Source organism: Microcebus murinus, chromosome 5 (genome assembly GCF_040939455.1).
Source record: "Microcebus murinus isolate Inina chromosome 5, M.murinus_Inina_mat1.0, whole genome shotgun sequence".
In the NCBI taxonomy this organism is placed as follows: domain Eukaryota; kingdom Metazoa; phylum Chordata; class Mammalia; order Primates; family Cheirogaleidae; genus Microcebus; species Microcebus murinus.
In genome coordinates, this window is record NC_134108.1 from 82383062 (window position 1) to 82408959 (window position 25898).

At 33.0% G+C, this 25898-nt stretch overlaps 1 protein-coding gene across 2 annotated transcripts in view; it reads right to left on the reverse strand.

Moving 5' to 3' along the window:
- Positions 1 to 25898, reverse strand: part of ADGRB3 (adhesion G protein-coupled receptor B3) — a 682014-nt gene that overhangs the window by 308199 nt on the left and 347917 nt on the right. For both annotated transcript variants that reach the window (XM_012752559.2, XM_012752558.3), the window contains 2 exons: positions 9386 to 9535; positions 8445 to 8520 (listed from right to left, as the gene is read on the reverse strand). In XM_012752559.2, the coding sequence (XP_012608013.2) occupies positions 8445 to 8520; positions 9386 to 9535 (226 nt within the window). The remainder of the gene's footprint in view (positions 1 to 8444; positions 8521 to 9385; positions 9536 to 25898) is intronic.

Consider the following 25898-nt stretch of genomic DNA (forward strand, 5'->3'; position numbering starts at 1 on the left):
GATTCATCAGTTCTATGCATATCTTCTTCAACAAAAGTATAACCTCAATGTGGGCAAGACTAGTATCTATCATTTATACACACTCATTTGCATTATTCTTTGCACATTTTAGTACTTAAACCATGTTTGAATGTCTTGTTGAATAAACAACTACTAAACAAAATAGCAAACTTTTTGCTAAGTTGATTTAAAATGTAATGTCAGTATCATGGTTTTAAAATGCTTAATGAAGGAAAAATAAGCAAATTTGCATTATGCAATGGCTCTCTTTCTAAAAAGTGTACAGTGTACAAAATTATCTTTAATTTATTCCATCAATTTATTTTGATTTGCATAAGTGAATAGCTGGCTCCCGATGTGCCATGTCAAGCTTTGTGATCTACTAATGCTTCTTGGCTGGGTGTACTTAGTATTCACCGCTAGGAAAGCAGATCTTACAGCCAAGTGCATTTCATGACTAAAGTATTAAAGTTTTGTCCTGTCCTTGAGATTTATGCTAGCTGGTATATAAAACATTTAAAAATATGTGGAGTTAATCATTCAAAGAAGACCCAATTTATTCTTCACAATTTTTGCAGAGTCTTTAGAAGTTTAAGGCACATGAGGTGTATCTTAAAGAGAGTGGGAAAAAAGTGATTAAAAAATGTAATCCAGGCTGGGTTCAGTGGCTCAGACCTGTAATCATACCATTTAGGAAACCTAGGTGAGAAGATTGCTTGAGGTCAGGAGTTCAAGACCAGCCTAAGGAAGAGCAAGATCCTGTCTCTACCAAAAAATAGAAAAATTAGCTGGACATGGTGGTGGACTACTCTAGTCCCAGCTACTTGGAAGGCTGAGAGAGGAAGATCACTTGAGCCCCCAAGTTTGAGGTTGCATTAAGCTATAATGATGCCACAGCACTCTAGCCCAAGCAACAAAGTGAGATCTTGTCTCAAAAAAAATGCAATCTAGCTGTCTGCAAGACTCATTTTTTAATATAAAAGTATACATAGGCTGAAAATGAAATGATGGAAAAAATATTTCATGTAAATGAAAACCAAAAGAGAGTGAGGCTAGCCATACTTATATCAAACAAAACAGACCTTAAGTCACAAATTGTCACAAGAGACAAAGAAGGACATATTAATGACAAAAAGATCAATTCACATAGAAGATACAAGAGCTATAAAGATATGTGCACCTACCAGCAGAATACACAAACATATAAAGCAAACATTGACAAATTGAAGTGAGAAATGAACAGTAACACAATGATAGTAGATTTTAATATCCCATTATAATAACGGATAGATCAACTAGACAGAAGACAAATTAGAAAACAGCGAACATAAGCAAGGATTATAGACCAATTGGATCTGACAGACAGATACAGAACATACCATAAAACAGGAGAATATACATTCTTCTGAAGTACACATGAACAATCTTGAGGAAAGATTACATGTTAGGCCATAAAGCAAATCTTAACAAATGTAGAAGATTGAAATGATACCAAGTACCTTTTCTGATTACAATGGAATGAAACTAGGAATCCATAAAAAAGGAAAACTAACAATTTCATAAATACATGGAAATTAAAGAACACATTCTTGAACAACCAGTGGATCAAGAAAGAAATCACATGAAAAATTAGAAAATATCTTGAGACAAGTGAAAATGAAAATATACCATAACTTTTAAGATGCAATAAAGACAGTACTAAGAGTAAAGTCTATAACAGTAAACATGTGCATTAAAAAAGAAGAAAGCTCTCTAATCAATAACCCAACTTTATACCTCAGAGAACTAGAAAAAGAACAAAAGCAAACCCAAAGTCAGGAGAAGGTAGGAGAAGACAGCTGAAACAAAAAAATTAAATAGATAAATCAACAAAACTAAGAACTTGTATTTTGAAAAAAAATCTACAAAACCCTTAGGTAGACTAAGAAAAACAGAGAAAATATTCAAATAAAAATCAGAAATGAAGGAGGAGATGTTACAACTGATGTCACAGAAATAAAAAAAGGATTGTAAGAGACTATGATGAACAATTAATTATATGTCAACAAACAGGATAACCTAAACTAAATAGAAAATACTTTAGAAAAATACAACCTACCAAGACTGAATCATAAAGAAGTAAAATCTCCAAATAGACCTACAACCAGTAAGTAGATTGAATCAGTAATCAAAAACCTCTAAATTAAGAAAAGCCCAGGAAACCAGAAGACTTCACTAGAGGATTCTACAATACATTTAAGGAAGAATTAATAAAAATCCTTCTCAAATTCTTCCCCAAAATTGAAGACTGGTGAAAGTTTCCAGACTCATTTATGAGGCCACCATTATCCTGATACTAAAATCAGGTAAAGATACTAAAAAAAAAAAAAAAAAAAAAAAAAGGAAAGAAAACAATGGATCAATATCCTCAATGAATATTGATACAAAACTCCTCAGCAAAATACTAGAACACTGAATTTAGCAACACACTGAAAAGATTATAACTATGATCAAGCAGAATTTCTTCCTGGAATGCAAAGATGATTCAACATATGAGAGTCAATCAATGGAATATATCACATTAACAGAATGAAGGAGAAAAACTACATATCATCTAAAGTGATATATTTGACAAAATTCAATATCCTTTCATGCTAAAAATACTCCACACACAACTAGTAGTAGAATGAAATAACCTCAAAATGATAAAGACAATATATGCAAACCCCACAGCTAACATAATACTTTACTGTGAAAAACTGAAATCCTTCCTTCTAAGATCAAGAACAAGATAAGAATACCCTCTCTTGCCAGTTCTATTCAAAATAGTGATGAAAATCCTAGAGAGAGCAATAGGAAAGCAAAAAGAATAAAAAGCACACAAATTGGAAAGGAAGAAGTAAAATGATCTGTGTTCTTAGATGACATGATTTTATATTTAGAAGACACTAAATATTACACTCAGACACACACACACAAAGACCTTTTAGAACTAACAAACAAATTCATTACACTTCCAAGATACAAAAAATCAACACACAAAAATCAGTTGTGTTTCTATATATTAACAACAGACAATCCAAAAAGGAAATTAAGAAAATAATCCCATTTAAACAGTATTAAAAAGAAAAAACAACTTATGAGTAAACTTAACCAAGGAGACAGAAGACTAATACACTGAAAACTATTAATATAACATAGAACTAACAGCACACATAAAATGTAGCCTGGCAAAATACAGTAAAAAGATGTTAACGGTTCAGTGAAAGTTATTGAAACCACTGTAGTCTTTTTTCTATTTTAGATTTGTAATTTATGTAGCTTCAAAAATTAGAGCTTTCCTAATTGTTTTAAATGAACCCTTCAACTTAAATTATACCAAATAAAATAGATGATTTCATATATTCCGGGAATTGAGAACTTCATGAAAAACTTTAAGCTAAATACCTTTGCTTTAAAAACTAAAATCAGCTGACAACTGCTAAAAAGTATGATTGAGTTTACTGAGAGCTTTGAAATTGGTTAGAATATCAAGTTAGGTTTGCTAAGAGATGTAGAACCTAGAATTACAAAATTGCTAAGTGATAGGAATTCAAATTTACTTTTCAAAAATGTGGCCAAATTAAGCCCAGATTTTGGAAATGATACACTGACTATATAACATTAAAATGTTTTATACTATTAGTCATGCCCATTTGTTATCTCTATGGATAATTTAAATTGCTAATATTTTCATGATAGGACATTCTAAAAGGATGCAGAATGTCACAAAACTACAATATTTCATTGCACAGTAAGAATGAAGAAGCAAGGTTCAAAGTTTAGGTCCTGAAGCTAATAAGCATGTGCTCTTTGGAGAGCTGACTGCTTCGGGTTGATTGCCTTCAGAGCACATTGGTGTCAAAGTGATTATGTCTTCATTTTTCTATTATTTCCAATATTATTTAGTTCAATTTCTTTTTCCATTTGTGTTTAATTCTTACAGTGTTAGGAACTTAAATGAGTTCCACTTCCTAAATATATAAAAAATTGCTGCATCATTTATCTTTATTAGGTTAGTGTACTTGACAGGAAATTCATGTGATTTTACATTATTGAAATTTGTTCATTTCTTAAAAAATAATTTTCTAACCACTATTGGCTTATAACATTGCAGCTTTCATTCACCTGTATTTTTCATGGATTTTAATACCATAGAGGAGTTTACATATAATTTTAGTCAGATCCTTTATAACATCTTTAATGCGAATTGCTTCATAAAATGCATTTTTTTACAGGACTGCATTTTTCATGTGTCTTACCGGGAAATCTAAACGCTGCTCACATTCTCAGAAGTATTGTGATTTTCTCATAAAACTGAAACTTGCATTTATTAAATGAATTAGAGAATGTCTTGTTTATAGCCATTTCTTGATTTCTTGGCTTGAGTGTATACTTGGATACTTTTCTTTCTCCTTAGAGATGATTTCCTTAAAATAAATTCTTAGAAGTACAATTGCTATACCAATGACAGTACACTTTCAGGTCTCTTGGTATTGCCAAATTGGCCTCCAAAAAATATTAAAAAATGAATTAAATTTCTCACAGCAGTTTAGGAGCTTGCCAGTTTATGGATGTTTGTGAATTTTTTTTGATATGAGTGGGTTCAATGTGTCAGTCTTACCTCCCTCAGAGGATTCTACAGCCTGGGCTGGCCAGCCTTTGTCTGCTAGGCACATGAGTGGTCATGAGGGCTGGGTGTGTGTGTGTGTGTGTGTGTGTGTGCGTGTGTGACAAACTCAAGCAAGCCTTGGCACTGAGATCCTGGGTTAGAAAAACCAGGCCAACTTCAGTGTTCCCTGAGACTGCCTACACATGTCCACCTGCTCCTGGCTCTTAAAGATATTTTGCAAAAGATACATGTATATTCACACAGTATCATAGAAGTTCATGGTTTGTACCGCTTAACAGTATCAATGTATTAGCATCATAGAGGCGGTTAGATATAGTAGAAGAGTCCTGTTTTTGGCAGACAGAAGACTAGTTGGATTAGAGCTATTACCTGCTAGACAGGTATTCTTGGGCAGGTCACTTAAGCAGTAAGAATCTCATTTCTCTCATGTATAAAATGAAAGTTCTGGATAAAACTAAACTTGAATGTTACTTGCAGCGTTAATATACTGTGGTTCTGTACTTTTTATCTGTCAGAAATTATTCAGAAGAAAAAGAAAAATGGGAGGCTAAGAATAGCACATATTTAGTTTGGACTTGAGTGGAGCACATTTCCTTCAGTCGAAGTAACAATTTGAATCTTTAAAAGAGAAGTAACTTTAAAAGAGAAGACAGTCAAACAGTAAAATAAAAATTGCAACTTGAAAGGTAGTTGAATGTATTAATATATTAGGGTGAGAGAAGAAAAGACAGCTAAATAAAAGAGCATCAACACGCAAAATTTTCATGTCTTTCTGTGAAAGAAGGTCTCTAAATTATATCTATTCAAAACATCACATCAAGTCCTCTTTTATAGTCCTTACAAGGAATATTATGAAAATGATTATAACAAAATATAAAAAAGCAAACCTAACATTATTCTGTGTTTGGGAAACTTGGCTCCATATATTTCAACAGATAGTTAATAAAATAATCACCAATGAAAATATTTCATGAAAATTTATAAATAACAGCTAAACATAAATAACAAATTTGTACATTTTTTCATGTTGAATAAGAAGATATTTCCTTTTCCACTGGGTTCAATTCACACAGTCAAACTTATACAATAAAATAAGATATATGTATTTTATTCCTTTGTTCCTAAAATGTTTTCCTACTGTAAACACTAAACTTCTATCTACCTTATTTTTTTTAAATGGCTTATCTAGGATATTCTAACAGATAGAACAATCAATTATTACAGCAAAAATTCTCTGACCCTTTATTATTTACTGAGGACTATTCTGAAAGTTCTGACAGTGGGAGATATTTAAAAGAATTAATACAGTACCATTAGCAGGATTGCTGCTCAGTAAATGTTTTCTGACTCACTGAAATAATAATCTTTGTCCATTAAAAAGTGTATTCTTATTTAGCAGATTTATAATTGGTACAGCTATCACTAAACTTTCTGGAAGATTTTTTGAAAAGGAGAAAAACAAGCTTGGTAGTGTTTAGTGGTCACATTATATTACTGTACGAGATAAAAGAAAATGAAAAGTAAACGCTAGTATTTCTTTCACCTTTCAAAGAGTACTTAAACAACCATTTCATCATGAGCATTTTATTGTCATTATTTCTAGTCAATAATCTAAATATAAATGTAGTTTTCCTATAGTCATTTAATGAATTACATGATAGATAGAAAGATAGATAGATAGAATTACATGATAGATAGATAGTATGAATATTTAAAAATATTTATAATTCTTATACAGAGCTTACTAAAGACTTCAATCTAAAGAATATATAGAAATCTCTAGAATAAAAGTAGAATTTTTGAAGTTGGAAAAAACTTTAAAGTTTAATTCCAACATTTTACATACAAAAAATGTCAGTGACTTGCCCAATGGCCTATGTGAATCTTTCTGTGTCATAGGTAGTATTTCGGGAGCCACTCTTACAGAGTATTCTCTGCTATATCCATTAAATTACTCATAATATATCCATTAATCTACCCAAAAGCTGTAAGTGACCAATTGCCTCTACCATTATTTTTTAGAAGGATGTAACACTAATTAAATGCTTCTTTTTGTTTTTACCAAAGGGGTTATTCCTTGGGAAATTTCCATTTACCTTGATTACATACATTTATGTAAATTACAAAATCTTTATTTCATTTCTGCAGGTGAGTGAGTTCTATGACATTATACGGAACAAGATTAATCATAATGCAACTTTGCTGGATATCTAGAAGAGAAACTAATTAATAATCTAAAGCATTTTATAATGAATATTTTGTTTGCATTCACTGTATACCTTAGATGTAAATAGGGTGAATGTGTTTCTATTTTAAAGTTTAACTGAAAGCAGAAGATTGTTGAGTGACTGGACCAGTGTATAAAACTCTTGTCATGTTAAATTGATATTAAAACACAGGCCATCTGATTTTAAGTTAATGTCCAGTCTAGAATTCTTAAAAAAAAAAACAATTACATAAATGGACTCCCTGTGGAAATAAGTCTATAACTTTGATTATTTGGGTACTTTTAACTATAGCACATCTCTCCTCAAATAAATATCATATGCAAAGATATAGGCAATGCGACTATGAATACATTTTATCTGTTTATAAACGTACATACCAATAAGTCTTAATAAAATCAGTGGAAAAGTTGAGGGTAAGCCTAAGTAGTTTTGGAATATTTTACTAGCAAAACCAAACCAAACACAAATCTATCCAAATTCAGGAAGCCCAAATTTCATCCAAAAGAGAAGGAAGTTAAAGACAATTCAACTTCCCATGGTTGTCTTTATGGTTGAAAGAGAACCTACACTGCATCCATAGAGGCTCAGGATGAGCCATCTATATTAATAATGTGCCACACAGAAAGATTTTCTCTAAGGAATAATGACTAGTTACTGCTGCTTCCTTGGAAGATGTTTTTTTCTGCTGGACTGAACTCTAATTGTTTTTATTTATTAAACTATTTGTTGTGCCCTTGGTATAACTGTTCATATCCTTCATAGTCTATCCTCCATAAAACTCAAAGCTTTACTTATAAGGGCATGAGAAAGAGCTCAGTTCAACTCTGAGGGTGTTTAACTAAAATGCAACTTTGTCTCAATTCTCCAAAATGAAGTGGTGTGGAGGAAACAGGTAATCGTGAGTGGTAACAACATAATCTAAAGAGATGTGAATAATGTTTTCTGTGAGATTTGTTAAAGGAGATAAGACAGTAGAGCAAATAAATGAATGTTGGTAGAATTACTATTTGTAATTTTGTTAATGTCTGAGAGGAAAGAAATCAATGCCTTTCTTCCAAAAATAGTCCTGTAAATGAACAATCCTTTTTCTTAATGTAGTTGTAACTGAAAATTTATTTGAAAGCAAATTGAAACCTTGTGCAAATAAAGAAGAAACCGTGTCCTCTCAGCCATCATGACACTCCTTTAATTTTATACCATGTTGATGAACAGTACCATTAACTACAAATAAAGGGAGAAAACAGATTAATTTTACAATGACTCATTCTATTATGTAGATTTGAGATTTTTCTTTCTTTCTTTCTTTCTTTTTCAGTTGAAAGCAAGTCATGATTAGTTACAACAGAATTGCAGGGCTATAATATGAAACCAAAATTATCTTTTCTAGTTGTTTTTAAATGCATAATATGCTAATAACCTGTTCATTAAATTGGTATTTTCTACTTCATTTAAGAAAAAGCCCTTTGTGTTATCAAAGCTTGTTTGACCATTTTCATAGAATGAGCTATCATCACATTTTGGAAGAATTTATAAAGATTACAAAAGCTTATTATTTTTCAGCTTACCTCAAAGTGGGCAAAATTAGATCTAAGTTTTTGTATAGGACTGCTCCAAGAACAAATACAGATGATTCATCTAATTCTAGAAAGAATAAAATTAAAAATATTAGTAAAACAGCAAGAAAAAAACTACATCTTATAAAACTTTAAATTGTTAGTTATGAGGGGGCTCCAGCACTTGATGTAAAGGAAAAGCTGGGTAGAAGAAATGCATTCCTAACCATGCATGCTATCCCACAAACCCTACATGTTAAGGTGTGTTTTTGATGGTTTTGTGTCATGAAGTAATTTTCCCTTAGCAGGCTAAGACAAGAAGCGGATTTAGTTTCTGTTAAAGAGTTTGTATTCCCAATGATATGGTGAAAGAAAGCTAATTCTCTTTTAGAGCATTGCCTTTAAGGTCAAAGTCTCCAAAGAGAGAATTAAGACCACAATGTCACTTTTGAAAAGAGCCATTAGTTTTAGCGTCTATTGAAGATGTTCTTAAAACTTAATTTTTTTCTTAAATTTGTTTTTAGATGCCAAAATAATATCTTCAAACCAAAGTATATTTTTCTGTGAGGCAGAAATAAAAGTGACTTTGCATAGAAAATGACTTTGCAACACTTTTCAATACCTAAGTTAAAATATTTGACCACATGCTTTATACTGGGAAAATATCATTAATATTGAAAATTGACCATGTCAATCAAGCTCAGGTCAATGATTTGAACTTGTTTTTTTTTTTTTTTTTAATTTATTTTCCATTTTAATAGATACTTTTTTCTTCAGTAAATTCAGAGATTTAGAAACCAAGCATAAGTTGTCTATATTTACAAAATTAGTTTAGAATCATCATTACTGACTGTTTTCAAATTGTTTAATGTATGAAGATTTATACTTAGTGTCTCATTAGATGCTCTTGTCACAAATGTTTTGTTCAAGCTCAAATTATTTCACATATTTACCTTTTGATGACACAGGAGTGAAAATGCTTTTTGGAATGACTACCCTATCTTCTGAGTTTCTGGCCCAGTCAACCATTCCCTTCCGTCCTTTCATTGGGAAGTTGATGTCTGTTAGAACAGAAGCTGCAGGAAGTTTCTGAATGCTAGCCACTATTTAAAAAGAGAAATAATAATGTCAAGTAATCTTGCTTTACTTTTTAGTGTAATCAAAATTGGTCAAAATAAACCTTGCAGTATATTCAAAATAAAATTTCAAGTCAAAATTATATTTATCAGAGCAGCAAACTAGACTATTTCTCATTTTTACACAATATTTTTCAGTAAGGTTGCTGATTCTTTCACTTATTAGTCTAGGTTTTTGTTGCTTTCAGCAGGAATCATACAATGATGGTCAATGATGGAGTGGATATTCTGAGAATATCAACTTCTATACTGGTTGTTCATGGTAGGTCTCCATTCCAAGTGTTATAAGTTCATACTGTATTTTTGTTCAATATTTTAGTTAACACACTTGACCAACAGACTGATATTTGCGTTTAAATCTAAATTTTGTGTTGAGAAAAAATTTTCTGCATTTTCATCAGAACAAATTTTTCATAGATTAGATGGGCTACTATGAAGACATGGAGAACAAAGCCATATTGCTCTGGGAGACAGAACTGTCAGAATCCAAACAGTAAAGTACCAATAATGTCATAATTATAGAACCAAATAATATGCATATATATTAATCAAATATATTAATAATAACAAATAGTATTTAAGACTGTCCCCTAAAGTTAAAATTAAAAAGTTGTGAAAGTATATACATTAATGAAGAATTGTATCTTTACTAGCAATATGTATTAAATATATCTGAAAAAAATCATGAATGATATGTTTAGCAATGTCTGAATATATTTTTATTATATGCAATATTTACATAAAATTTTATTATATATGTATAATAAAACTATGATGATAAATACTTATGCATTTACATATTATATACATTTTCGATGATGAAATGTAATCTGTAAAACTTTTATGTAGTTCCATGCTTGTACTACAATTAAAGCTTCAAGTGTCCCTTGGAGGATTAAATGGAAAGATGACAGGGAAACTGTAAAAGCTATCACAATGAAAAAGCTAAAGTAAAAAAAAAAAAAAATTAGGCTCCTTATAAGCGTATTTCATTTGAAGGAATTTGTAATTTAAATTGAGAGGATGAAAATTAAGAATTTAACAATATTAGTTGTATAAATATATTACTGTACCACTAGCTTAGTTTCACATTAAATTGGTTATATATTATTGCTTTTCACATTAGTGAAATTGTACTTTATTAAAGCTCTTTCAGGCTATTTCACAATCCATTATCGGCATAGGATGGAATTTCATTTGGCTTGTAATTTGACATAGTAAGCTTAAAAATGTATTTTGTAACTAAATGTTGAAGGAAAGAAGGTACTGGTTAACATATATATTAGTTATGGATGCTACATGCTGTTTTTGGATAACAGCTCTAATTATTTTAGTTTATTTACATTTTAAAACAATATCTTTGTGCTACTGGTATATACCCAGTCCATACCTGCTAAAAGGTCCAAATCCCTGCTGTATATAGATAGACAGTAGGCACATTACTAGTAAGCAAATTACTAGCACATTCTTTCTTTAGTCCCCTAAGCTTTATTCAACATGTAAAACTAAGTGCATCTACTTTCAAATTCTTTGACTCTAATTTTCATAGTCTTGAAGTTTGGAAGGAATTTATTTCACCTCTCTGCTCTAAAACTGATGAAAAGAAATCAAGGTTTTCTGACTGTCATACAACTGGTTTCTATTATTAATAGAAAGGAAAATAAGCAAAAGATAAATTGCTGGACTCCGAGGTCTAATAATTTTTCTGTTCCTGTATACATAGAATAGAAAACAAACAAATGAACAAAAAAGAAATAACAAATGGAGGAAGTATTTTCTATATCAACTACATATTACTTTACCCTTAATATATGCTAGCCTAATACTATACTCATAAATCTATAAATTGTTATAGTTATATATTCATGTATCTCACTTTATGAAGTACCTTCATTCTTCAATTACAGGTACATTAGCTGTTAAATTATATCTATATGGATTAAATTGTATTTTTGAACATAGTTCTAGATTAAAGGAATGTAAAAATCAATTAGGGGCACTAATTTGTGCAACAAGTCCTTTAAATTGTAATAGCCTCCAGCATGGGGAGTGCACAAAAATATTTATTCATTAATTATACTAGGAATGTCTTGGGTTTTTAAAAATATTATAAGTATATATAAGTTTCAAGTGGTTTGAGATTTTTGCCTAGATGGTAACTAAGTTACTGGAATATCTCTTTGTTTCTTGAGTTATTTTATTTTGAATTTATTTTTAATTAGAAAATCAAAATCGAATATATTTATCACATACAGCATGTTGTTTTGAAATATGTATACATTCTGCAACGGCTAAATTGAGCTAATTAGCATACACATTACCTCATATACTTTTCTTTGTTGTGTGTCTGGTGAGAACACTTAAAACTTACTCTTTTAGCAATGTAGTTCTTCAAGTAAGATTATACTTTCAATAAATCCATTATGAAAAAGATATGACTTAATAGACTGGTAGGATTCAAATGCTACTCTTCAAGTTATCAATGCACATGTTTTTTAAAATATGAAACATTTAAAATGATATGTATTTACCTTGAATTTAGCTAGGCAGATATCTAAGATGACATTATGGTTCTTCATGACCCCTAAGAAATCAATCAGAAAATCTATTTTCTTAGAGCAAATGAAATTTAAAGGTGACTTTTGCTTCTTTCTTTCAGTCCCTGTTCCTGACTCTTGGATCCATCCAGTCCTCAATCCCTTTCCTTCTTCACTGAGTTCAACTGTTCAAAACCCCTAGGTAAAATTTAGATGCAGTTAAAGTCGTTAGGGAAATGAGGAGCTCATATTTTAAGTGAATACCAAAGAGGTAAGATTTAAAAATTAATGCCTTAAGCTACATCTAAGTAAATATCTATCTCATGCTGACAAAGGGACATAAAAGTGCACAATCTACACACCCTGCTTCTGTAACAACTGCTGAATTAAAGCCAGTCATTGTGGGCGTTTAGATGATGGAGCAACTTTCCTCAAAAATGGAAAAAAAATGCCTTTCTTATAGAAGACTAAAGTGCTTAAAATAAATCTCAAAGGACTCAGTATCCCTGAACAAACAGGCACATCTTGAGTGCTCCAAGAGTTATCCTAAATTCACTGTATCATGTTTTCATTACAACATTACATTTGATTTCTTATGCAATAAAAATAGGTGACTCATCAATGATAAACCTTGAAGCAAAACCAGCTGCACTTCCATTTTGCAATTTTACTACTTTCATTTTGAATTTGGATAGGCAACATACAATTCCTTTGAGAGCATCATGTCTTACATTGGCCAAGCTCTCAAAGGATTCAGGTTTAGTATAGATTTCTGTTCATCAAAAAGCATAGAGGAATCTTTGCAGATGGGTCTAGAAGCACATGAGCCATTTTTCTTGGTAACCACTGAGCACTTCTTTCAATAAATAATGTAGGATAATGTTTCTAACCTTATTCCTGAGGGAAATCATGACGTTTTAGCCCTTTGCCCTAACTGAGGTCCTGGAGCATGAGGATTCTGTCTTATTCATTCTTGTATTATGAGTGATCCACATAAAAATTGGAGGCAGTTAATCTGAAACATTGCTTACATTTTGGGAAGGAATGGAAGGCATGTGTAAGGAAAAGGCTAGGAGCAAGAGGGCAAGAGTGTCTGGATAAGGCCTGAGGAGATTAGCAAAATGGACAAAGGCCAACAGAGAACAGTAGTCACCAGAGTGGCTTGCACATGGGCTTTGGATCTGGACCCTGGATTCAAGTCTCTGATTTTTCAGAGTAACCATAAAACCTAGTTGTCACAGGTCAGTTCTAGTTTATCTTTGCTGCTATGTGTAATTATTCAAAGCATCCCCTATCAATCTCAAAAGTCTCAGTTTGAAAGATAAATTCCACCTGTATCTTCTAAGTTATGTGACTTTGAGTAAATTGCCTAGTCTCTCTGTGCCTCAGTTGTCTTCTGTAACATGTGAACAATAATATTGTCTACTACATTGGGCTGTTGTAGGAGTAAATAAGTTACTGATGAGAGCTGAGAGTAGTCCATCTAGAACAGTGTCTGGAGCTTGGATGGTCCTACGTAAATGTGCCTATTATTATCACAGCAGGTTTTCCCATAATCAAATCCAAGGGAACTACCCCCACTATGTATTCATATTATATGATAAAGTATTTGACTTCTGTAGCAAATATTTTTTTCCCTCAGTGACCCTATGCATGAGATTATATATTCAAAACTTTATGTTGAGTATATTCATATAACCAAAGACAGGAACCACACTTAAATAGAGCTCAACCTTTAGTACTTAAACATACCATCTAGGGAGTGGAAATAAGGGTTTCTTTTTACTCAGCCTTGTTTATTTTTCCTTTATCTTTTCCTCTTTCCCTCCCTCCCTCCCTCCCTCCCTCCCTCCCTCCCTCCCTCCCTCCCTTCCTCCCTCCCTCCCTCCTTTCCTTCCTTCCTGATAGATTCTGCAAGAAGGGCGGGCCTGCTTTCTCTGGTCATTTGAATACACAAGGTTAGCTAGGTTAAAAATATACTGCCTCAATGGAGTAAAAGAATCACTGCATCACAAATGACAAAATTCAGTATTTCTATTGCAGCTAAGACCACAGATTGCAAAGAGCACTTCAAAAGCACTACTTTTAAGCATTGATCTAAGTGTTTAATGCCACAACTCAAATTCTTTAGCACTCCATGTGATGTAAATGATTAGAGAAAACAGCCAGGCAATGGCACCTTATAACCATAAACAACCGTGTAGGGGGATACAGAGGTTTAAGGGCTGCCCTAAAATCTGCCCTTTTCATTGTTTCTTTGTATTGATGTTTCTAATATAGTTGAAGTTTGCATCATTTTTCATGTTGATTCAGAGGGAACAATTTACAAACTCAGTCTTGATTCATCAATATTAGAAAATTGCCCAGTTATAAAAACGGAATTGCTTGTGGAAAACATCACTCAATATTAATAGATGGTCACCTGCACAGTTTTGAAATTCTGTAAGAAAAATATGGGGTTGGGGAGAATGATGCACTATCACCTCAGTGTGTTAGAAAGCACCTATTAGTTTTGCCAGTGTATCCATAACAAACAGATAGGGACTAAGCCAAGCCTGTCTGTAGTATGACCCCTGTGGCATTTAACATTTTAAAAAAACATGATTTTTATACTTATATAGCAATGATGAGTGCCTTGTACAATATTGAGGGCCTTTGGGAAGAAAGAGAAGGATAGCTGACATTTATTGAAAACTTGTATGATCTTGGTACTCTTCATTTATTCCTTAATTAATTCAACAAGTATTTATCAAATGCCTCCTCTGTGCTAGGCACTGCTCTTATCACAGGACGTGGTCAGATGCTTTACATATGATATCTTAACATTCAAAACATCCCTTTGAGGTATTTTTTATTATCAATAGCCCTATCATTATCGCCAGGATTTTCATTTTACAAATGAGGGAGCAATCTCTGTTTAAGCTACTTCCCCAAGGTCAGAAGTGGGAACACAACTTGAAACCTAGTATATCTACTCAGAAGTCTATGATTTTGCACAGTGTGGTACAGTTTGATTTTACCTAACAAATTAATAGCAAATTTACTTTGCTTCATTGCAATATTTTTCCCTACGTATGTAAGGCAGGAATAATGATTTTATTTGAGGAAATAAAGCACTCACATGTCTGTCAGGAGATCAAAACTAGATACCGCTGAACAATGGTGCTTATCAAAAGGGGATATAGATATATACCCAGTTTAATTCATCTAGCACAATCTTTATATTCTAACATTTCTATGAAAACTCGTGTTTTAGGATTTTGCAGTAGTGGTCTATAGGAAGCATTCAGATATTTATAAAGACAGATTTTTAGTTGTTCTTCTTTATACCTTGCTTCCCTCATCTATTCTGTCTTCTTTTCCAAAAGGCTGGCAAATGTTCAGGGCCACAGGGAAAGAACAGGACTGCAGGAGAGTAACATGTAGCCATCACTTCCCTGGAAATAGAGCAGCTAGACAGGGGCCTCTGCAGGAACCACGTTGCCCTGAGAGACAGCCCCATCAGCCCCATCTCCACCATCACCCTTACACAGCTTTAGGTCCCCAAGTTCCAGGGGAGTCCTCACACGGAGATTCAGGTGAGACATGTTCTTTCCATTAGGAGTTTACATTTGTTTTGTTTTTTTAGAGAAAGAGCAGGATTCTCTGATACTCAAAACTAAGAAGGCAGTCAAGAAAGTACCCCCATGGCATTTTTTCAATTTACTAGTTTCTAATGATTATATATTTATTATATAAAATATGTTATGTATATTGTATATGTAATATATGTATATATAATGTATTATATATATTGAAACACTAAATAATTAACTATTTTGCATATACCTTTCCAGCAGCAAAATGGCAAAAAGATTTGTGAGTCATTAGCTTCAAATTCTGTTTTTTATCCATTAGCCATTTCAAAGCCTGGGAATTTCTGGGTAGCAGGGCACACTTCTGCTTTCTGCTCAAGGTCTTTCTGTCAGACTTTAGTGTTCTCTGTTGAGGATTTTGTGAACTTCCTCTCAGGCCACTCCCATTGCCCTGGCATTTAATAATGTTGAGGCACAGGGTATATCCAAAGCCATACACATGACTTATGTTCAAGATGAATTACCTCAACCAGAGGCAGGCAAACTACAACCTTCAGGCCAAATCTGTCCCATCCTTTATTTTTGTATGTCTTGAAAGCTAAAAATACTTTGCACAATTTTACATGGTTGAAAAAAATCAAAAGAAGAATGATATTTTCCTGGTGTGTAAAAATTCTATAAAATTCAAATTTCAGTGGCTATAAATAAAGTTTTATTGGAACACAGTCACATCCATCCATTTACATATTGTAAAAGTTGTTAGAATCAAAATGGAGTCACTTGTGTCAAAAAACAAAAAAACAAAAAACTGACAAATAGAGTGGGAGAGGGTTTTCACACATAAACACCTGATAACAAAGACTATCCCAAAAGATTCTGCAAAAACCACAACCTTGCAGAGAGGTCATCATGACCTTCCACAAAAATATACTTTTGCAATGACTTCTGCCCAGTAACTGTGTGTCCAACTTCAGTTGGGCACCACCTTTGTCACTGATCCTTGTAGTTAAGGATAATTATCTCAAAAATGATGTAATCCTCCTCATTTTTTTCTTTAAAAACCTTTGTCTTCCTTTCCCTTTCTGAATACCCACACAGTTTACTATGGCATGGATATTCACATTGTAATGCACACTCCCAAATGAACATCATTTTCTTTCAGAGAGTCTCTCTCTGTCTGTCATTTAGCTTCACAATATTGTCCCTATCTGCTTATATGTTATAATGGCAGAGTTGTGTAGTTTCAGTGGAGACTATGTGGTCCACAAATCCTAAGATAATTTACTATCTGGCCCTTTACTGACAGAATTTGCTTGCCCCTGTCCTCAACATAGAATAGCACCCCCCATAGCTGCAGGGGATAGGTTGCAAGACCCCTGACATATGCCTGAAACCACAGATAGAACCAAACCAAATATATACTGTGTACAAATGCCTTTTTCCTTCTTAAGAGCTTCACAGATAAAAGATTCATTCTTACTATAGATCTTGGCAATCACAGTATACAATTATTTTTTTTCTTTCCTTATTAAGCCAAGAATTTTCACTTTTTTACTTAAAGGAAGCACTTTATGGCTTCTCTCTGGCATATCTGAACTGTCAACATCACTACTCTGGCACTTTGGGGCCTTCTTAAATAAAATAAGGGGTACCTGAAGACAAGCAATGCAATACCTCAATGGTAAATCTGATAAACGTGCTGGTTACTAAGTGACTAATGGCTGGGCAGCATAGACAGTGTGGATACACTGGAGAAAGAGATGGGATGATTCACATCTAGTGCAGGATGGAGCAGAGTGTTGTAAGATATCATCCTGCTACTAAGAATGGCATGCAGTTTAAAACATATGAATTGTTTATTTCTGGTACTTTCCATTTAATATTTTGGACTATGGGTGACTGTTATTGAAACCTTGCAAAGCAAAACCTTGGGAAAAAAAGGGCCTACTATACTTTAAAGAGGCTATTTTTGAAGATGACAATTTTTCTTTAGAAAGAAAATATAATTTCATCATTTCATCATTTATTGTACTATCTAGTCAATATTTTTTTCTGACTACCTTATTCTTTCTATGTTACACAGAATATAATGGGAAGATTTAAGTTGATTATACCAGTTTTCTTTCAGTTTTTAAAAAGAATATGTATGTGGTCTTTTAGAAACAGATACTTATAAATGGTCATCTCTATACAAGTCATTCATATTTTAATCCTAACATGAAGACAGAATAAATCTAATAGGGGAAATCATTTTTGTGTGTATACCTGAAAAGTATAGACAAATCAATATAGGAACTAGTTAGAAAATAAATCCCAGGTCTTTCAATAACCAGTAAGGTAAAAAAAAAAAAAAAAAAAAAAAAAAAAAAGCACACCCCTGCAGAGGAAAGAGAATTAAATGATAACTAACCACAAGTATAAGACAAGGAGAGTTTTTGTATATATAGCATTATCCACTCACTCTTTCCATGTTTGTGTGTGTTTATGATATTGTTTTTGATATTCAGGGGTGTTTAAACCTTATTAGAGAAATAATTCAGGAAACCATGAGAAGCCAGGCACCGAGGCAGGCAGAAAACAACTGAAGGCAACAATATAAGGGATTCCCAAGTCAATGAATCATGCATTCCCAGAAGAGCAGTAACAATGGGAAGCACTATAATTTGACAAGAGGAAAGAGATCATTGCAGACTGAAGAGTTTATTCTGTAAATTTATTTATCCAACAAATCTCTATTGAGCCCCCAGAGTGTTCCAAGGACTATCCTACCACTGAGAATTTAACAAGTGAACGAGATACACAAAGTCTTTGCCTTCCAAGAACTAGTCTAGTTCTTTGTCTAGTCTAGTTCTTTGACTAGACTAGACTTCAAAGAACTGATCTAGTGGGGAATACATAAAATTGTTAAGTGAATAAACAATTCAGATAATTTCAGATGGTGATAGGTCCCATCATGAAAGAAACAACTGATGACACAGAGCACAGTTAGTTGGCCTAGGAAGCCCTCTCTGTCGCAGTACTGTCCATGCTGTGGTTTTACAGACAAGTACAAGTAAGGAAGAGGTAACTTCCTGTGCAGACTCAGAGTCTGGACCAAGGCATGAAATGTTCTGGAAGCATTAGAATGGTGAAAAGAAAGAAAAGGACATTCTGAGCAGAAGGAATGACATGAACAAAGGCATGAGACAAGGATGCTTAAGATGTCCTAGAGAAACAGTAATGTTTATTTACAGGACAGAGTGTTTAGTTTGGGGAAAAGACTAAAAATGGTACTGTAGACTAAAACATCTGGATCTGAAGAGTGATCAAATTTAGAACATGGAGATGTAAACTGAATGTATTTTTATTAGAAGTAATATTTAATAATGTGGACATGAGTAAGTTTTCCTAAAGAGTGAATATAATGGATGCATTCATTCATTCAACAAATACTGAGTGCTCATTACATGGCAGACCCAGTTCTGGGCACTGGAAATACATCTACGAACAAAGCAGTAAAGTCTCTGTCCTCATGGGACTGACATAGTATTTGGAGAGAGATAGCCAAGGAGCAAATAAACAAAACTAGGTAGAACATCAGTCATGATAAATCATAAGAGAGACAGTGATGAGTTAAGGTTGGGAAGACACACTGAATATAGAAAGCTTCTTTGGTAAGCTGCCATTTGTGCAAATACCTGAAGGAAGTGAGGTGGGAGCTAGGCAGACTTTGAGAAAATGACAGAAACATGTCGGAAATGTAACTTATGAAAGACTCACTTCTGAGGATAAAGAGAAATAAACAGGAAAAGGCACCAAAAATAAAGTGTGAGAGGGAGAGGCGGGGGAAGGAGAGAAAAGAGAAAACCGCAATAGTAAACAAACTCAGAGAAGGCATAGTTTAGTAATGAAAGGATGGCTTTAAAAAAATAGTCTAAAGGCTTTATAAAGATTATGTAGAATAAAGAACATCCATTGGATTAAAAAATGATATCTATATTCTAAAATTAAGTTTAGTCCATGCTCTGTAGCAGGGGTTGGCAAACTTTTTCTATAAAGGGCCAAAAAGCAAACATTTTAAGCTTCGTGGGCCATCAGACCTCTGTTGGAACTACCTGACTCTGCTGTTATGACATGGAAGCAGCCATGGATGATTCATAAATGGATGGTCATACAAGGAAATATGGTATTTAATTGTATAAGCAAAATTACTTCCGTGACCAATCTTGTTGTTCTTTAATTCAATAAATATTTATTGGTCATATCTTTCATTTTCCACCACCAAAGCACTTTCTTCCCTAGACTCCCTCATCTTACTAAAAGGTACTGACACTTAGACACTCAAACCAAAAACTGGTATAGGGGGGTGGCCATCTTTTACTTCTGAATTTTCTCACCACCTACAACCCACCCATCAACACATCCTGTAGGTATTATTTATGGAAAATGTCTTGATACACTGCACTTCTCTCTATCTCTATTCCATATCCTTCTAGAAGCCACCAGAATTTCTCACCTGAACTAATTCAAGAGCAGTCTGACTGGACTTCTTTCTTCTATTCTTGTCTCCTTCTGTTCTCAGAAACCAGTTACCTTTTTAAAATATAAAGCACATTTTCCCTTACTTGAAATAATTCAATGGCTGGCCAGTGCTCTTAGAGGAAAATCCAAATCTTGTACCATGGTCTACAAAGCTCTCCATGGTTTGTCTCTGTAATCATATACTTGGCTGTCTTGTTTGCTAACCACAATCAAGATGCATAGGTCTTTTTAGTTTTCACCACAGGGCTTTTTGTCTCTAACTAGAACATTCTTCTCTCATTGTCATCCTTACATCTCTGCTAAATTGTTTTTTCCTTATCTTGATCTGTCCTAACCACCCTATCTAAGAGATCCAAGTCTCCATTTCTATTACATCATCCTGTTTTTACATAGACTTGCTCATTTTCTGCCTCCCACACTAGAGTATAAGGTCCAAAAGGGGAGACATTTTTCCTATTTACTGTTGTGTGCTAGGATCTCAGCACATAGTGAGTTTGTTACAATAGCTATCCATGTTTTTTAAATAAATGAAGTTTACCATGGGCTTAATAAGTAGAAACAGGGTTAATATGATAAACTTGGGCCTTGGAGTCAAACAGACCTAGTTTTCCATTTATTTTGTGAACTCTGGCAAGGTATTTAATTGCTATTCAGTTTGACTATTTGTAAAAAATCAATAGCCTTCCATGAGAATTAAGTCAGAAGCAGTTATCTCACTCCTTATATCCAGTAAGACCAAATATATGTCAATTCCTTTTTATCTTCCTCTGCCTTAACCATTCTCTGCTTTGTGTAAAATAATGTGGATAATTAGACTCCTTACTCAAACCAGAAATCAGTTAAGTTATCCTTAGTATGTCCATATCTTCACACCCTGAATCTAGTTCATCACTGTACTTGCTGTTTCACATCTAAAACATAGATTAATGTTGTATCCTTGTTCCTACCTTGACTGTCAAACATTAGTCCATCAAATCCCTCCTAAATTAAAACATCACTATGTTCCCCACTTCCATTTTGTACCTTTCCAATTCATTCTCTATACCTCAGTCGGAATAGATTTTAAGCATAAATTGAATCATGTCACTCCCAGTGATTTCCTGTTACACTTGTATAAAATACAAAATCTTTTCTAGTGTGTATCCCTGACCTGGTCTTTGACTTCCTCTTCAGTGTTAGCTCATGACTTTTCCCATTGACACCTACTATCATTCACAATTGCATCCTTTCATTTTGTACCAACTTCTCTTTGGCTGATTATTATTGAACCATCATGTCTTGGCTTAATTGTAGAATTTTAGCCACTTCATCTTACTGAAGAGAAATCATGGGTTCTATGCTTTTTCAAAACAAGGAAAACTGAGGTATGTGTTCCTAAACAAATGTAATATTTTGAAGAAAGAGGAGGAACAAATAGCAATAACAGAAGACACCATTTACTAAGCATTTAAGTGCTAGTAGCAGCACATTATCTCATTTGATCCCACAATACACTCTGAACCAAGTACACAAATCCCATTTTATAGATTAATTTTGGATCATCATGAAGCAAAAATAATCTTCAGATCTTAGAGGTATTACAATAGGGATTCATGAGTTTACAGTTGGAATTATAAGCCAACTACAAAATGTTAAAAAATTAACACATTGACTCTATATTTGCAAACATCATTTCTTTTTCTTCTCAAGCAATAGACAATCAAAGTTCAGAAAACAATTTTGTTCTTTGGAGATTATCAAATCAAAACCCAAAAATCCTCAAAATAAATAATAGCTTACTCTCCCTACCTCCCTCTACACAAATATATACTTTAAAATCAAACTGAGTGTTTCAGTATAGTGAATTACATGTAGTTAAAAAGAACATAAAAACTAATTATAATTTTTGTAAATATAGAGTTGATGCATTAAGTTTTCCCATATGTTTTCTTCTTTTTTAAATTTCAGAATATTATGAGGATACAAACACTTTGGTTATATATATATATATATATATTTATTGGCTTTAAGCAAAACGAACAAATTTGGAGGCATTAATCTACCAGAGTTCAAGCTCTACTACAAGGCTACATTAACAAAAACTAGCACAAGAACAGAGACATAGACCAATGGAACAGGACTGAAAATCCGGACATAGCACTAATGGGTCAGGTTTTATTTGAATTCAGAATATATATTTGGGAATACAGCCAATATAAATCATTCCCTTACAAACTATTCAAACCCTACAATTATAATATTCTATTTTGTAGTCATCAACTATGCCTTGAATATAATGCTGTCCATTATATAAAATTACATACTTTTATATCTTGTTATTGTACGATTCTCAATTCAGTTTAACTTTTATATAAAAAAAAAATCTTCATTCTTTAATGTAACTTTGAAAAAAACTAATTTTCCCCTAAGCCTATAGTATGAATTTTAATGATATCTAACACAGCTGCATTTCTGGTTCAAACACTAATAAATATTTGAAAAAATAATACATAAATACATATTTATACTACTCTCTTATATATATATATGCCACAGACAAAAACAGAAGACCAAATTAAAGAAAACATATTAAACTAGCCATAGTAGAAATTATTTGCATTTTTAAAGTTAAAACTTTTCAATGGAATTTTAAATAGGTTACAAAATCTCAAAAATATTTTGGACTGTACAGAAAACTTTAAAAACAAGAATGAACAAATTAATTTATGAATTCCAGAGAATGTAGCAATGCTTCAGAATTATTGGATACATGTATTGAGATAATTAATAAAATCTTGCAGCCAATCAGGTGATGGATTACATAGTAAGGATAAACTATAAAATTAAAGCAGAAAAGGTTTCTTTGTATGAATCATTCAAGAAAGCTATGATCTGACTAATGACAAGTAAATGCATGGAAGAGAACAGTAGCTTCTTAAGGTAGCAAAATGCTAAGTACCACTGAAATATTTGTGGGCCTGAATTGTCATTATAACCAGAAGGCAATTCTGTAATACACTCCTTTTAAAACAGACAAGTAACACACATGGTTTTCTAGATTAGTCATAATATCTTAGAAGTCTGGGATCCTGGTATTCTTTGTAAAGTACAAAATAAGTGGAATATTCAGAGTAAAAAATATATGTAGGGTATTACATTTAGTTAGAAACCTTAGAGCATCCCTAGGGGAGCAGAGCATGGCCAGAGGAGACCAAGTGGCCTAACTAAAGTCACATACCAAATTAGTAGCAAATCTCATATTTGGTCCCATATTGTGTTTGTAAGTGCTGTATGTAAGTTATCTTTAATCTTGTCAACGACTCTACAGGAATGATATAACTATATTTAGAAAGTAGAAAACTGAGGGATTCTGAGAGGAAATAACTTAGAGAAAGCCAGTTAGTCATGATGCTTTCAAGGTTTGCAGCCAGATGTGTCTAACTCCGAAGTCAGATGAGAACCAATTTATTTAAAAGTCAATAAAAGAAACAATGGAGAAGCCCAGATTTGTTGGCATCACCAAACAAAATAAGACTTCTGAAAAGGGGAAAACATGAAAATAGAAAAAATAAAAAAATTTAAAAGTCAGTCAGTGTGTCTTTTTTCTTCACTGGTTATTGTTATATAGGCAGACCACTATTTCCATAGAGATAAGCAATTATTGCCATAGAAACAGTTAAATTGGGATTGTTTTTCATATTCACACAAACTCACAGTAACATCCTTCTAATTTGACAAACAAAACTGGAAAGAAGGCATATAGTATGCTAATTTTACTAATTTCAAATCCTTATTACCTTGCATCAACTAATAAAGACCAGAAGTAATATTTTATAAAGTTTCAAATTTGTTTTCAGTTGGCTTTAGATTTTATCTTTCTACTTATGCTTTCAGTGTGAATCTCCCAGATTCTAAAGGAATTTATCTCAAACAGAAGTATGAAGTCATCTTGCGAAGACCTAAAATTCCCAGATCTTTTAGATACAAGGTCTCCAGGGAAATAGAAAGCCATTTAGTTTCCCAGATAGTCCTTTTGTTCAATCCCATCTCTAAAAGCCTTTTCCTAGTTAAAGTCATCTGCCAGATCTCTTTACCTGAGGCAAAGCACCAACCCCTTTATGAAAAGCTTCCCTTCATAGCTTCCCTAGGATACAGAGGTCATCAAAGGTTTCTTTGCAGAAACTCAAATTCTTTAAAAAGAATACAGAAAAATCAAACCCAAATGTTTGTGGCTAGGTCTATATGTCAACATATGAGAAACTCAGTAATTCTCAGCCCATATTCTTACCAGAAATCTTAATTTTTGAAGTTACAGTTTTCTATTTGAGGATAGCTTTCACAATTGATGTCCATGCTTCCACTCCAAGAAGCATGTTCCTTCACCATCACTCTCTGTTATACACATTTCATCTGTTAGGCCTTAAACTCTTTTCTCATAGGTATGCAAAGCTATGGTAAAATTCAAATTTTCTTCTGCTTTTCCTAATCATATTCCCAATGCTACTGCACATTCTTGTGCATTCTAAATATCTTATGTTTCCAACTGAGGTTTGTGTGACCTCTTAGGTTTCTTTAGACCAATAGCATTTTCCCAATAAATATAAAATCCAAATAAGGTGATGGGCCTTAGAACTAAAGATTTGGTCCTCTAGCTATGAATTCTCCACTCGACAATTACTGAAGGAATGGAGACTGAAGGAATGACAAGTTCACAAAATTTTCATTGGCTAAGATGTTATAAAAGATTTATGAAAGGTAAAAATGTGTAATTAGCCAGAAGAGCAGTTTTAAATTTCTCAATGAAGTAAGTACATATGAAGAATATTACTACAAAAGAAAACAATGGTTTGGAGTTATTTTACCTTGATGTAGAAATATAGAACATGTGAGTATGATTTCCCTAGAGTCACATTAAAAAAAAAAAAAAAACTACAATGAAGTTCATTATATAGCAGAAGTAGGTTAGAGTGTGGTTGGCTGAGCAAGATAATGAAACAAATCTTTAACTTTCAATTACTGAGATGCAAAGGGGAAAATGCAGCCACTTTGAATGGGAAGCACTGATGTAAGACAAATTGTGTGTGTGCCCTTCTCACTCAGGCAGCGAGGTTGTTAGGAGTAAATAGGAGCATGAACATCTGTGAAAACCTTAAACTGGGGACTGCTATGTAATATAAGGCATGCTTTACCTAAACTTTCCTTGGAAATCTTGAGGAACAAAAGGAGAAACAAGCCAAAATATTTTTCTATATATTGTATTCAAATGGCACTTCTGAAAAGAATTCAGAAGATTGGAGCTAGAATTGGAGCTAGATTTTGTTGTTGTTGTTATATTTTATATCTTTGCCTCTCCCTAGAAAGGGTTACAGTATGCCCCTCCCCTTCACAATGCTCAAGGCATCCCTCAGATGTAAGCCCACCCTCCTAACCCTCAAATCCCTGGTAACACCGCCACCATTTGAGAGCTAGATTTTAATATAGAGAAATTTTAGGTTACTTGAGCTACTCAAAAGAATAAAGAGTAACTATCAACAATGTTTTCAACAAGTTTTTCAGATATAAGAAGCATTGTTTAATAATGACTCCATGAATAATTGTGTCCTTGAGTCTGACTGTATAAAATAGATTAGATAAAGCTGTAAATATTATTTAATTCTTTTCATCCCAATTAACTTCTAAAAGAATACAAGCCTACCAATAATTCAAAGCACCATAATA